At 44.6% G+C, this 15211-nt stretch overlaps 1 protein-coding gene across 2 annotated transcripts; it reads right to left on the bottom strand.

The window, feature by feature from the left end:
- Nucleotides 1-209: 209 nt before the first annotated feature.
- On the bottom strand, nucleotides 210-13844 carry LOC149525313 (uncharacterized). 2 transcript variants are annotated; one of them, XM_089776354.1, is made up of 6 exons: nucleotides 13696-13844; nucleotides 8357-8741; nucleotides 4899-5070; nucleotides 1898-2076; nucleotides 1045-1141; nucleotides 210-668 (listed from the first exon to the last, which is right to left on the bottom strand). In XM_089776354.1, the coding sequence occupies exons 2-6, from the start codon at nucleotides 8736-8738 to the stop codon at nucleotides 515-517; spliced, it is 984 nt and encodes a 327-aa protein (XP_089632480.1). In that variant the 5' UTR covers nucleotides 8739-8741; nucleotides 13696-13844; the 3' UTR covers nucleotides 210-514. The 2 variants fall into 2 exon arrangements, with proteins under 2 accessions (XP_089632480.1, XP_089632479.1); XM_089776353.1 differs by lacking the exon at nucleotides 13696-13844 and adding an exon at nucleotides 13209-13359.
- Nucleotides 13845-15211: the final 1367 nt, after the last annotated feature.

The raw sequence follows: 15211 nt of genomic DNA, 5'->3' as shown, positions 1-15211 counted from the left end.
ATTCCCACACTTCCTTCCACGCATCAAACAGCAGAGCTCAACCACTGCAGAAAGGAAACTGTTGTTGTAGCAAGGGAGAAACTGAACTACTCCTCAGGTGGCACATCATAAGTGCCGTCCCTTATTAGAACCTATGAGGAACATTCAGTCTGGCCGTTTATTATATAGTCTACATTTTGCTTTGGAATGTAGTTAATCAGAAAAAAGGCTCTAGAATAGTGTCATTTTATTGATCTTTTCATTTCTCTGTTGGAGCACAGTGCTGCAGAACAACTTTAAGGATGCAATCAAAATAAAGCACAACAAAAGTAGATCAGCCTGTTCCTTCATTTTTGCTCATTCAAACACTAATTTTTGAGGCAGAATTTGTTGATTAATTAAAAATAAATGTAAACTTAACCTGTTACTTATACATTGTGTCTTGACTCTAATGAAATAATTAGAGTAAATATGCGTCAAGTTACAATTTATTTTTATCATCAGGAGCATTAAGCTTTGCCAAATGCAAGTCAATTTAGGGAATAACTTCATTAGGGACGGGGAGACCATTAAGAGCAGCCAGTATGTTTTCAACTGCATTCTTCATCATGCGGCGACGAGTATGGGTAGTAGCACTTCCAAGGTGACATGATATAATAATGTTTTTTAATGTTAACAAAGGATGGTGCCTAGGGAGAAGAAAAAAATGGAGATGTAGTTCAGAGTTACTTTATTTATTCTTTTTATTATAAAAGATATGAGGGGAAAACAAACAAGAGTGTTAATATGATTTGAAATAATCGCTTGATTCCAGCATATTCAGAATGGAATTCAAGTAATTGCATACAGTTTGTATCAGCAAAACTCCCAAAGAAGTCAGTGTGAGTTGTATTTGTCTAAGGACTGCATGATTGAGCACTTAAGGCCTCAGTCTCAGATTACTATGGAAATATATACAGATATAAAACATGATGCAATTATCCTTATTCATATAATCACATGCATACAGTTATTTTAAATATGTAATCACGCAATTTAATTTTCAATTGTTTTTTTTTTTTTTACCTTGGCAGAGGTTCAGGGTAGGTCACATCCAAAGCAGCAGCCTTAATAACTCCATTTTGAAGTGCTTCCACCAATGCATCCTGATCAACTACTAGACCTTGGGTCAGAACAAAAATATTCTTATTGCCATCTCCACTAACTCAAGAAAAAAATGCCTCTGCAATAATTTTAAGATGAAAATGGATTTCCAACTCTTTAATCATGAGTGTGAAGTCTTACATTTAACCAGAAATGTATAACTAAGGGTTTTATTATAAAATACTGCTGATCTGGATTTTTAAAATGTCCTCCATATAGAAGCCATATCCTAAGTTTTGCCTGTCTGGCACCAGAATGCTGGGAAATCAACATGGACTATCTGCAGTGGGGTTTTTAATACTGCCTACCCTTGTTGTGAAGGGGCAGGGGAAGGGACTACTTTTTCCTTTTTGCATAAAGGCAACAAGAGAGTTTAATTTGCTACTGTAACCTATCACCCTAAACTAATGGGAGACAATCTCCTGCAATTGACCCTGATTCAAGAGAGCATTTGAGTATCTGCAAAATTTTAGATACTTGAATCAATCCAATACTTATTTAGAAAAGCTTTTAAACAACATGTACAGTACTTAATTTTAAGCATGGGAGCAGCCTCTAAAGTTTAATAGGCTTCCTCACATTTTAAACTTATGCATACACGTAAGTGTTTTGCTGAATCAGGTGCACAAACTTTTAGATTCTTGACCATCCTGCAATCAAAGTTCCCATGAAAATTCCAATGTAGGCACTAGTATCAGAAGTTGATTTTTTCTAGAGACTCTTCCACCTAAGGTAAATTGCATTGCGGTTTGTAATCAGTTATTCTGCACCCTACCTCTGCTGATGTTAATGAGGGTAGCAGTGGGTTTCATCATTTCTAACTCCTTCTTCCCAATCAGTTTTTCTGTCTGAGGCATCAGGTTCACACACAGCATCACAAAATCTGACTGCAGGAGCAAGTCGTCTATCTTTTTACAATAAATGGCACCAACAGCCTTCTCCTCTTCCTCCTTTCTGAAAGAAAACAAAATTCAACTGCATTTGTAAGTAGAAAATATTAGAGGAGGTTCAAATTCCTATTACAGAAATGGATTTCACCCTCTCACTCCCTGGCTGCCACATCCTGAGATTTGGTTGGTTAGTTACTTGTTCACAATTCAGTGCATGTGGCCATGCAGGAGGCCTGTATTTGAAGGGCATCTGCTTTCCAGGAGGAAGCATCAGAAACACTGTGCAGATACGATTAATACTGCATCCGCTGCCGATTGGAAAGTCAAGTGTCTTCCTATTTATCATAGAATCATAGAACTGAGAGACCTCAGAAGAAGGTCATCAAGTCCAGCCCCCTGCTCTAGGCAGGACCAATTCCAACTAAATCAACCCAGCCATGGCTTTGTCAAACACTTCTTGGGATGGAGACTCCACTACTTCCCTAGGTAATACATTCCAGTGCTTCACCACCCTCCTAGTGAAATAGTTTTTCCTAACATCCAACCTGGACCTCTCCCATCACAGCTTGAGACCATTACTCCTTGTTCTGCCATCTGTCACTACTGAGAACAGCCTCTCTCCATCCTCTTTGGAACCTCCCTTCAGGAATCATAGAATCATAGAATAATAGGACTGGAAGGGACCTCGAGAGGTCATCGAGTCCAGCCCCCCGCCCTCAAGGCAGGATCAAGCTCCGTCTACACCATCCCTGACAGATGTCTATCTAACCTGTTCTTAAATATCTCCAGAGATATCTGCTATCAAATCTCCCCTCACTCTTCGCTTCTGCAGACTAAACAGACCCAAGTCCCTCAGCCTCTCCTCATGTGTCATATGGTCTAGCTCCCTATTCATTTTGGTTGCCCTCTGCTGGACCCTCTCCAATGCGTCCACATCCTTTTTGTAGTGGGGGGCCCAGAACTGGACACAATACTCCAGATGTGGCCTCACCAGAGCCGAATAAAGGGGAATAATGACATCTGTCAGATCCGCAGTTACGAACGGGGCTTTTCTCGCCCCGGAGGACAGGAGCGGCGGGACGCCCAGATGCGCCGCGGTCTGCCGCCCCTGTCCTCCAGGGCGAGAAAAGCTGCTCCCCGTCTCCCTGGTCTGCAGGGAGACAGGGAGCAAAGCCTTGGAGCACGCCCACAGCGGGACAGCTCGGGCACGCTTGAGCTGTCCCCTTGCGGGCGTGCTCCGCGGCTTTGCTCCCCGTCTCCCGACCAGCAGACCAGGGAGATGGGGAGCAAAGCCTCGGAGCACGCCAGCAGTGGGACAGCCGCGGCGCGCCTGGACTGTCCCGCTGCCCGCGTGCTCTGCGGCTTTGCTCCGCGTCTCCCAGGTCAGCAGACCAGGGAGATGGAGCAAAGCCGTGGAGGACTTGGGCGGTCCTGCCACCCCCGTCTCCCTGGTCTGTTGGGGGGGGGGGGAGGTGCAGCTAGTGCCCTCTCCCCAGCAGACCAGGCTTTTCTTGCCTACCCCTGGGGTAGAGCAGCTGGGGGCTGCCGGGTTGGTCCCGCAGCGCCGCTCCGGACCAACCCAGCAGCACCCCAGCTGCTCTGCCCCAGGCGTCCCCAAGTCAGCCGCTGCTGAAACTGACCAGCGGCTGACTACAGGAAGCCTGAGGCAGAGTTGCTCTGCCCCAGGCTTCCTGGAATCAGCCACTGAACAGTTTCAGCAGCAGCTGACTTGGGGACGCCTGGGTTTCTTAAGTTGAATCTGTATATAAGTCAGAACTGGCGCCCAGATTCAGCTGCGGTTGAAACTGATCAGTTTCAGCAGCGGCTGACGCCAGTTCCGACTTACATAGAGATTCAACTTAAGAACCAACCTACAGTCCCTATCTTGTACGTAACCCGGGGACTGCCTGTACATGTAATAGTGGCACAAAAAGGAGAATGGAGGGGAACCTATTGGTGGGCTCCTTAATGAGAAATGCTGGTGCCATGAAGCAGAACAACGCAGTTTGAAGTGCCAAAGGAGTCAGGGAACAAGAGCAGAGAGAACGAATATAAATGAGAATAAATATTAAATATATTGAGTAGACTGTTATTCCTCCTTGTGGGATTTTCTGTAACTAAAATAGTGGAATCTGTACTTGATCCAGAGCAAAGGATGTTAGCCTCAGAGCATCAGTAGTTGATCTATCTGAGGTCTATGGTCCAAACTTCTTGGTAAAGCTAGGATATATTTACTATATGTTTGTATAGGGCCTACCATAATGGGGCCTGGATATTAAAGTGTAAAAATAATGATGTATATGATCACGCTTTCTGGTTCCAACATGGATTCCCTCCCAACACCGCATGATTTTCACTTGCTTTCTGTGTCGGTAACATGGCAGTAGACATGATGCCAGGAGTTAAATTATTCTGTGGTCTGTGAACTAGTTTTGGTCTGCACAGAGCTGGCAGTTCACATGGTGCAACACTTTTCATATTCAGCTGCTTCTAAGAGGAGGTGAAGGAGCTAGTTAAGCTACATCTGTTTGGGGCTACTGCTTCAGGAATACTCTTTGATTTGGCTATCTTTTATGATGCGGTCCACACTATAAAGAGGACAAGTATGATGTATACAACCACTGGTATTGTAGGCAAATTTCCAATATTTTCTGCACATTTTAAAACAAACCTCAGGGCAGTTCTAAGTATTTCATAATTTAAAAATAGAATAGCAATAATAATAAGTCATTTAAGAATAATGCTGCAGGTATCACACCATTATATATCTAATTCATCAATCTGAAACTAAGATGCGGTGAACAAGTTTGAGACAATGACAGCTACAAGTCATCTTCATATTTAGTTCCCAGTTAGAAAATTAATTGTGTAATCAGATATTTTTACCTTTGGTTCCTGTTGTGATAAAGAATTTTCATTTCAAAAGCTTTGGCCCTTTGGGCCACCTTATACCCAATCCTGCCCATTCCAATGATACCAAGAGTAGCCCCAGTGACTTCATCTCCCAGCCAGTCACCAGCAAAATATTCAGAGTTTGGGGAAACTGCAATCTGACAACCTTTTTAAAAAAAAAAAAGGAAAATAGCATGTAAGGAAGGGCTACTCAACTTTGGAAGCTCTGGGGGCCAAAATGATACAGTACATGCCAAGGGCTGCAACTTAAGTGTGATTGCATATACATGCAAATATATATTCAAATAGATTATTTCTTTCACACTGATGGGCATGAATACAAAGATTAAGACAAGACTACATAACACGCTTTAAGTCAGTTCTATAGATATAAATAAAATCCAATACTCACCTGATTTCCACCCATATGACAGCAGCACTTTTAATGAACAATGACAGTCCAGGAATGTAACTACTAAAACGCATATCAACAAAATACCATTGTATTGATTACCGTATATACTCGAGTATAAGTCGACCCGAATATAAGCCGAGGCACCTAATTTTACCCCAAAAAACTGGGAAAAAGTATTGACTCGAGTATAAGCCTAGGGTAGGAAATGAGGCAGCTACTGGTAAATGTAAAAAATGAAGATAGATACCGGGTCTAGCCCCGGAAGTCGGGGCGAAAGCTGCTCCGGTGCCCCTGGTCTGCTGGAGACCGTCTCCAGCAGACCAGGGGCACCGGGCGGGTTCCCGCGCTTCTGAGGCTTTGCCAGAGCAAAGCCTCAGAGGCGCGGGACCCCCCACGGCTGCGGCTTCAGTCCGGGAGCCTGTGGTCTGCTGGGGACGGTCCCCAGCAGACCACAGGCACCCAGATTGAAGCGGCAGCAGCGGCGGTTCCCCGCGCCTCTGAGGCTTTGCTCTGGCAAAGCCTCAGAGGCGCGGGGAACCGCTGCTGCTGCGGCTTCAATCTGGGAGCCTGTGGTCTGCTGGGGACCGTCCCCAGCAGACCACAGGCTCCCGGACTGAAGCCGCAGCCGCGGGGGGGTCCCGCGCCTCTGAGGCTTTGCCCGCCTCAGTTCTCGAGATGCTGACTCGAGTATAAGCCGAGGGGGGCATTTTTCAGCACAAAAACTGTGCTGAAAAACTCGGCTTATACTCGAGTATATACGGTACTTTTTTGTTTGGGCTCTCACCCGCAGGCCGCGTGTTGAGTCCTGCATAAAGCCAAACTGCACCACGGGCCACAAACAAATGGGCCGCGGGCCGCATGTGGCCCATAGGCCACGTGTAGAGTAGCCCTGACATAAGGAATGGAACACTGTCAGGCATTCAGCTACTCATCAATTTTAATTGGATCACAAGCCAACAAGGCAATGGAGCACCAATATTTACTTCATCTTTTAATCAAACGTGATGGTTAATATTGACACTGGCAACCAAACCTCTTGATGTGATTTCTTGCTCATTGCAGTAAATTTCCCCTTCACCTTTCCTACCCCGCTCCTCTTGTGAGAGAATGGGTAATAAGATGAGACTCTTAACTTCCGTTTTATTTCCATCACAAACCTGCTCTCGACTTCTGTGGCTCTGGCAGCAGTAAACATTGTCAGCCCTTCAACCATCTTGGGATGGCTTGTCACTAGGGCTATGTCTACTCTGCAGGCTTCTTGCGTAAGAACTGTTTTGCGCAAGAGTTCTTGCACAAGAGTGCGTCCATGCTGCCATGTGCTTTTGCGCAAGAGCATCCACAGCAGTGTGGATGCTCTCTTGTACAAGAAATCTTTGATGGCCATTTTAGCTATAGCGGTTTCTTGCGCAAGAAACCCCTGTTGCCCATGCACACTGCCTCTTTGCGCAAGAGGGCTTATTCCTTGTGGGAAGAGGAATAACTCCCGCACAAGAAGCCCTCTGTTCCAATGCTTTACTGTAAATTTACTTGCACAAGAACACGTGTGCAGTATAGACTCTCCACAAGAAGCCTGCAGTGTACACATAGCCTAGGAGTAATGGAGAGAGGTCCCACTAATAATGCTATAGCTATGCCAACTACAGTAAAGACTAGATAATGGAGTTGATGTGCCACAAGTGGCAGTACCATCCCCAGGTGGGCGGCTTTTAGTGGGGGTCAGATCTCCTCCAGGCCTCTGGAGGCTGCAGGACACCTGGCTGCCATTGTGTTTCCCACACATACTGCAGGCAGAGAGATGAGGTATGGAGATGGGATTGAAGGTTTTGCATCAGCCTAAAACAGGCAGAGTACAGTGCTCTCTCTTGTTGGGCCTGGAAAAACAGGAGCAGAGGGAAGAAATAGTTTGAGGTGCTGTTTATGACCCAGGGTAAAGAAGGGAAGCTCTAAAACTAGAAGTATCTGGGGAGGCATATCTATTGTACTGACATTTTAGTTTGGAAATGATGTGCCACATGGGCAAGCTAATGTTACCATGAGATATTTATTGTCACTTTTCCCTGTCAAGGCTGTTCCCCACTCTGGCACTTTGAGTGCAGAAGATGTGGGCCTGCAAGAGACTTTAAAGATACCTTCCATAGGCTTCTGCTTAAAACTCCCCAAGGTCACAGATTCCCTGGCAGCATACCACCCAAGACCATTACCCAAGTGAAAAAAAAACAAAAAAACCCCCCACACGTCTATTTTTCAACCCAGGAAGATTCACTTGGGAACTTCTTCCCATGGGGTATCCCAAGATCCTTTGTCCCACGGAGCTTGAACAAAACAAACTGTAATCTTTGATAGTTGACTTCTCAGTCTTAGGCATGCATATACAGAATGTCTATTACCTTCCAGAACACAGGAATCAAATCATATTCTTTAAAAAGGTAATTTTATTAACAAAACAAAAAATATACATGGTAAAACAATCTTGGTTGCTAGGTGTTATAAAGCAACTGAGAAAAAACAGATTAAAGCACAAAGAATTACTTTCCTGGGACTGAGTTAATCACAGTGTGTGTGGGAGGGGAGAAGGGCAGATGGACTCAGCAGAGGAATTTAACCAAATTACAAAATACAGAAAATAACTTAGTGTTTAATTAAACATTCCCTATCACTTACATACCTGTATGGTAGCTTCAAGGTCCAGTCCTTTCCTAGGCATGGATATTTGTGCCTGGTTCAATTTAACTTTTCCCCTGAGCTCCTGGTTTAAACTCTCACAAAAGAACTGCAGCAGGCATATTCTCTTTCAGTTCAAATCTCAACACTTGCTTCCCATTGGTTCTCCTGGCTCCCTGCCAGTAAGTCTTGGTTACCCATTTTTTGGACAGTAACAGAATTCTGGGATGTATAGAAAAGAGTAGTACCACTCCCAAACATCACATTCCCCTTTTCTTGATTTTGTGTATTTATATTTTTACCTTAGCATCAACATACACTTTAACATGGTCTAATTTGAAATGCTGACCTTTACTTAGAAACATTAAATGGTTACCTTCCACTATTCTCCTTGCAGATGCCAACATTAAAGCCATCCCCAGATCTGCTGTGGCATTGGAAACAGCAAAAGGAGTGTTGGCGACTTTCACTCCAAAGCTGGAGATCAGTTTCAAGTCCAAATGATCCACTCCTGCCCCACCAGTTGCAATCACCTTTAAGTTAGGCAAACTAGAGAGAAGCTCCTGGTTAGCAACTGGTTTGTACCACCACATATAAATAGCTTTGATCTTTTCACTCAGATGACTTTTGTTTTCAAGAAATTGCTTCATGGTAATAAGATTAAAATGTTTCCTCAGAAAGTCTACATGGTCCTCGTACACTCCATGTGTCCCTCCTATAGTGTCTATCAACACATAAGGCAGCTCTTGCTCTTCCATGCCCTAGAAAAGGAAACAAAATCAGTGTTTCCCTTAGTAGTTCCTGCCCCCTTCCATGTTTTAAACAACAGTTCAGCTGGGTTTTACTTCACTTTCCCAGTTACGGTAGAAAGAGACAGCAAAGTCATGTCCAAAGTTTCCTGTCTATTTATTGTGAAAAACTGTTGCTACACTAGTCAGAGGATAGTCCAGTTTGGAAGCAATGGTTGCTGTTATACCAGGACGATACCAAAAGTTTTTGGCACCCTCAGTGAACTATGACTTTACCCCCTCATATTCAATATAGAGAAGAATTAGATGTCTAGAATGAAATTTTACCTTTGTCATTCAAAATGAAAAGTGTAAAAATAAATATTTGTATTGCAATTAGAATGGAAATGAATGTATATGTTAAGTGGTATTTGTAAACATTAGGAGTCAGGTGTTCGAAAATCAGAGCTTTACTATTTCTTTAATAGTAATACAGGCAGTCCCCAGGTTACGTACAAGATAGGGACTGTAGGTTTGTTCTTAAGTTGAATTTGTATGTAAGTCGGAACAGGTACATATTGTAGGGGAAACTCTAGCCAAACATTTCTCCAGAGCTCAGTTTTATTCTCCCACACCTCACTTCCCTCAGTCCTTTATTCTCAAGCTGAGGTGTCTGCTGAGAAAAGCCACTCCGTGTCTCCCTGGTCTGCTGGGGGGGGGGGGAGGGGAAGGCGCTAGCTTCACGTCTCCCTGGCCTGCTGGGGGGAAGCAGCTAGTGCGGGGTTGCCTCACCCTGTTTGTAAGTAGGGATCCGATGTAAGTCGGATCCATGTAACCCGGGGACTGCCTGTAGTCTACAATAAATACACAATCTTAATCTTACAAGTACTTATGATTCTGATTTTACAATCTTATAAAAACCTCTTACCAACACAATATAAATTCTTTGAGGGCACAGTGTCTTTGGGATCACACCTTGTAACACAGCAAAACAGCTGTTTGGGGTTGCTGACCAGGCTTCACGAAGTGGCAAGCAACACCAACTCAACTGTATGACTGGCCAACACTGGGCGACAGTACTGAGAATAACTGAATTCCCAGACACTGCCCTAGGCAGCAAACCCAAGTGGCACTCTTTTGAAGTTATGCTGTGACACAGTTTAACTGTATTCACGTACACAGCTATGCACCACAACTTCTGACATGGCAATCATTCACTGTTTTACAAATACAATATTTGATACTTTTGTTTATGAGAGATAATATATAAATCTATTTTTTAAATAGAGAAAAAAATCACTTCTGTCTAATTAGGTGCCCCTTAAAGCCTGGCACCCTACATGACCACCTAGTTTGCTTATATGGTTGGGCCAGCCCTGTTGTTATAGCATGGCATAGGTGTCCTAACAAATACCTACATATGGAAAGTTAAGATAAAATTTAACAGAAATAATTAAGTAAAACAGTATCAGTTCAAGGGTCAATGTGTATACAGTTCAAGGCTTTGTGGGCCAAAGGACATCTCTCTGTTCATAGGGTCAAACTCTGTATTCACTTCCACTTATGCAACCCTACTTAAGTCAGTGAATTTTCATCAGAGTATTTAAGGACATGATTTCATCTAATCTAGAATGCTATTTATGGACTAATGTGCTGCATGCAGTCTCTACTTCACTTTGTAACTTAGGTCACTAATTTTGATTGCTCAACAGGAAAACATTGCAGGATTTTGAAGTGCATGCACTGTTGACTCTGGAAATATCAAACCCATAGTTTGAAATTCAAGCCCAATTGTTGTCTTATTAAAGAAAGAGAGAACAGAATTAAAACTTCCATTTATGGAGTAAAAAGGAACTATGTTCCAGGCCAAAAACAAACAACAAAAATAAAATATTCATTTAACATTTTGTAGACTGTATATTTTACTGAGATTAGGGTTTTTTTTTCCAAAACTGGTTAAACACATAAACAAGAAAAACTGCTCCTGAGCTTTTCAAAAGTATCACTGCATTCATAACTGCTGCAAAAACCAAAACCAAAACCACCAAAAACCTAACAATCCTCTTCACCCAAATCCCATGCCTTCTTGAAATGTACACTTCAAGCTTTAATTACTAGATTTTCTGGTGGGTAGTTTTCGTACCTTGGAAAATCAGTTTTAAAAGCACAGGCAATTTTCTCAATCACCCAGCAGATAGGGCTGGAGAGATTAAAATACCAATTTAAAGTATAGACCATTGCTTAGTTCACACTTTTTATTCTTTGGGGTTGGGTGTAAATACCAACAGACTACATTTATTTTATTTTATTTTAACATGAGTGTGTGCGTGCATACATGTGCAAGGGAGGAAAAGGTGTTGATTGACTTGTTCCACAGAGAACAAAGACTTGGAACCCCGCAAACTCCACATATCTTCTGAAACTGAATGTCAGTCCCAAAAATCCTCTTATTCTGCTTCATTCTTCCTGCATTGCCCCAGTCTACTGTCAGTCACTTGTGCTTGAACACATTCCCTCTGATCTCGCTAATTCATGTGAGTTCCATGACCCCTCCCCAGAGCCACCAGGCTCCTGAAGTGACTGTCTACCCCTTTAACAGTTTCAGGCTTAAGGATGAGATTGTGACCCAACTCTGTGGGCAGACTCTGGGAATGGTTTCCAGCAGTCAGAAAGTGGGAGCTGAGTCACCCGGCCAAAGTCCTAAACCACCCTCTTCTTTATTCCAGAACTACTAGTAAGCAGCTATTTTCCTAGGTTTTAGTCAGCTGAAAAATGGTAATTTCTACAGGGGCTTTATTCAAAGCCCATTGGAATTAGTGGGAAAACTTTCACTGACATAACTGAGCTTTGGATCAGGCAGAAGGAGTTATATACCCATTTCTTGCAGTTGCCTCCACAGCATCTCTCTTACTATAATTTCCTAAGCCTTTTTGACTCAACAAATTAATTTAATAATTTCTAACAAAACACTCCAGTATTTCTCCTGGGGGTATTCCAAAGCCAATGAGTCATAGAACCACAGTGAAGTTTGGTGGTCTTTTTCTTTTTCTTTAATTAACCAGTCTGGATCTGATTATGGAGAAATTAAACAATACTGTCTCCTCAAAAAGTCTACAACCATGGTCCCCAACACGGTGCCCACGGGCACCATGGCACCCGCAGGGGCATTTGTGTGCGCCCGCCAAGTGCTTGGGGCTGGCCTGGCCCCGGGCACATGGCGCATGCATGATGCCGGAGCCAGCCCCGGGCACATGGCGCACGGTGAGCGCCGGCCCCGGGAGCGCCGCGGATTGGCCGCCCGTGCTCTGGGCGCACGGCGCTTGGGGGGGGGAGGCGCCGGCCTCGGGCACGCGGCGCTTGGGGGGGGGCGAAGAGCGCCGGCTCCGGGCACACAAGTGTTCCCCCATCCCGGCACCCGAGCAGCCACACACCCCTGGCGCCCGGCAACCTCAAATGGTTGGGGACCACTGGTCTACAAGAATACACGTGTTTATGCAAAACTGATCTCAAGCTTTTTATGGGCCAAGTGCAGCAATGCTGCATGGAATCCATAGCAGTTGCAAACTGGGGCCAGCGGTGAGTGCTAACACTGACAGGACACTGACCAGTTCAGAGACAGAGATGGCCTTTTAATGTTCCCTGGGGTTAAAGAAGAGTCTCATTGGGCTTGGGAAGCAAAGCTTGGGGTTGGGCAGGGACTGCTGAACTATCTCTGCCTTTAATATTTTTGCTCAGGAATGCACCAAGTGGCAGGTATTTTCAAGAGATCTTAAGCTACCACCAAGAGCTCAGAACGCAAACCCACTCTACTGGGGAAGTGTGACTGTCACAGGATGGAGTCCCCTCTAGCATTCCCCAGACATGTTCTCCTTGCAATACCCTAGTTTGACACTACAAGGACTTTCCTCATTAGGACTACTCCCTCCCTTAGCAAATTACCCAATTTCAGCACTAGTGAGGCAGGAGACTTAGGAGGGAAAATCAGGATGATGAGGGCTTGGTATGCAGAGGAGGAATTGGGGGTTTCCCCCCTTTAAAATGCAGTGGAATTATAACAATCAATCAAGACAAGTCACCACTCACTAAATCAGGGCTGGTCAATAATTTTTAATGGCGGGCGGGCGGGCGGGGGGTGGGGGAGGAGGGATCACTCCATTTTTTTGGTAAGTGGTCAAGGGGGGGGGGGATTCAAGATCTGGGAGGGTGGGTGGAGTGCTTGGGACAGTGGACTGGGGTGCAAGAGTAGGTGTGGGGTCTGAGAGGGAGTTTGGAGGGGGCTATGACCTGGGGCAGGTACTTAGGGTGCAGGGTGCAGGCAGGGTTATGGGTGCAGGACAGGAATCTAGCTGGGGGAAGGGTGCAGAAGGGGATGCAGGGTCTAGAAGGGAGTTGTGACCAGGGGAAAGGGCTACGGAGGGTTTGGGCGGTGGCTTGGGCCAAGCAGTTGGGGGAATAGATGGGGTGGGGTTCCAGAGCAGGCTCTGGCTGGGAGATGCTTACCTAGGTGCCTCTCAGCCAGCCGCTCTCCCGGAAGCTGAGACGGGATCCCTGCCTATGTGCTGGGCGGGCTGTTCCACGTGGTTCTGCTTCAACACAGGGAGGGCGGGGAAAGGTGGGGGGGGGGGTGAGGAGGCTTCATTCGCTGCCCCTGCCTTCAGCAAAATTTCTCAGCTCCTATTGGCCGGAAACTGCCCAGACTGCACAGCAATTAGCAGCCTGCTGTTTAAAGTGGCTGCAGCTTCTCTCTAATGAGCGTGTTAGCCGGGCGCCCGCAGGCCGGATCTGGCCCACTAGCCGCCTCTTGCCCATCCCTGCTCTGGTGACGAAGTCTGCCTCTCGGCATAAATTGTTCATCATAGCACAGCAACAGCAGAAGTGACAGTGAAAGAAAGGGCTGCAGCACCCACCATGCCGTTCAACTAGGCTATCAGCCAGTGAGAGATTACTAGGCTGCAGAAGGATCGCCTTTTAAAGAAAAGAAAAGTACCTTCTTAAAGCCGCCTTCCTGTATTTCAGAGAGTTTTCCTTTTCCTTGATCCACTCCAGAGCTCAGAGTCAGGAGCCTCAAAGATAGATAGGAAAGTGAATCTTAGCAGGGTAAAGTTTCACTAATTAAAAAAATGCATCTGGAAGGAACCGGGAGGCGGAATCAGTTGCTGTGCTGGTGTTACACAAGGGGAGTGGCATGAGGGAGGAGAAAATGCAAGCTGCTTGCTAACAGAGTTTGAGAGTGCATTCCTTCTGAGGGTCCTGACAGGGCTCATTGCTGCCTGTCTATCTCAGGAAGTTAAAGGACATAAACCTTGAGTCAATGGTCGCTTCACAAAAAGAAGAATCAATATCTCAACTATATTACTAGAAGGATAAGAACTTCTTAGCTAAGAGAGTCATGAACATTTTCAGAGTAAATATTTTCCATAAGTCAAGACATGATAACAAAACAATTGTCCTCCAGGACACAGCCAGTTCCATACTGGTCTCTTAGAGAGGACTGGTTAAAACTATATGGCTGTGTCTAGACTGGCCTCTTGATTTTGCACAAAAGCACTGACGTTCTACTGTCCAAAATCAGTGCTTCTTGCGCAAATGCTTTGACGTACCCATTTGGGCAAAAGCCCTTTTCCAGAAATGCTTTTGCACAAAAGAGCCAGTGTAGACAGCTGAAAACTGTTTTGCGCAAAAAAGCTCCAATGGTGAAAATGGCGATCGGGGCTTTCTTGCGCAAAACCGCTTCTAGATTGGCACAGACGCTTTTCCGCAAAAGTGCTTTTGCAGAAAAGCGTCCGTGCCAATCTAGATGCTCTTTTCAGCAAATGCTTTTAATGGAAAAACTTTTCCATTAAAAGCATTTGCGGAAAATCATGCCAGTCTAGACATAGCCTATGTGTCATAACATCATTTTGGGTACACATGGGTGGAACTGAATGCTTTGCATTTTTATATATTTGCATTCTCGAGAGCACCTGCTCTCAAACAGGGCACATAGAATCAGTGTCACTCTCACCCTATGTTCTCCCTCATTTCTAATCATTTCATCCCTGTTCAGAATAAAATGTTATGTGCACAGAGGCAAGTGTAAATGTGCACTAGCAGTAGAAATAATCCCAGCTCTGGATGCCTTGCTAATCAGCAGGTGGCATTTGAATTTCCTCCCAAAAGGTGCAGTTTACAGGGATTTCCCATTCAAAGGAAAGGGAGTTATCAAACTCTCCCATGACTTGCAATTGATGTTGTGTTTGCACTTGGAAAACAAAGAGCTACACAGAGAAATTACACATGATTATGATCAATTGAAATATAGTCAGTAACAAAATGTGATGCACACTATTTAACCCCACTAAGGGTTTCGACATGTGAGGACACCAGCATGATCCAGTCTCACATATCTTCTGTGAGCTGTAAACAGAAACAAAAATGATTCAATCCTGTGAGTGATTTTTCAGGATCCCTTAAACTAAATTTAGATCTCATAAGCTGAAACTTTGAAAATATATTTAACAAGA

The sequence above is a fragment of the Pelodiscus sinensis genome, chromosome 2 (assembly GCF_052426305.1).
Source record: "Pelodiscus sinensis isolate ZL-2025 chromosome 2, ASM5242630v1, whole genome shotgun sequence".
In the NCBI taxonomy this organism is placed as follows: Eukaryota; Metazoa; Chordata; order Testudines; family Trionychidae; genus Pelodiscus; species Pelodiscus sinensis.
The sequence above is the reverse complement of the archived record's forward strand: the minus strand, read 5'-3'. Positions and strand labels throughout refer to the sequence as shown.

What these genes read in the sequence shown, in the direction of transcription:
- LOC149525313 (XM_089776354.1), bottom strand. Translation starts at nt 8,738, where the DNA reads ATGGAAGAGCAAGAGCTGCCTTATGTGTTGATAGACACTATAGGAGGG. An exon ending in TATCACAACAGGAACCAAAG is followed by an intron (nt 2,077 to 4,898) that starts GTAAAAATATCT and finishes GTTTTCTTTCAG; the next exon opens with AAAGGAGGAAGAGGAGAAGG. An exon ending in TACCCTGAACCTCTGCCAAG is followed by an intron (nt 669 to 1,044) that starts GTAAAAAAAAAA and finishes TCTTCTCCCTAG; the next exon opens with GCACCATCCTTTGTTAACAT.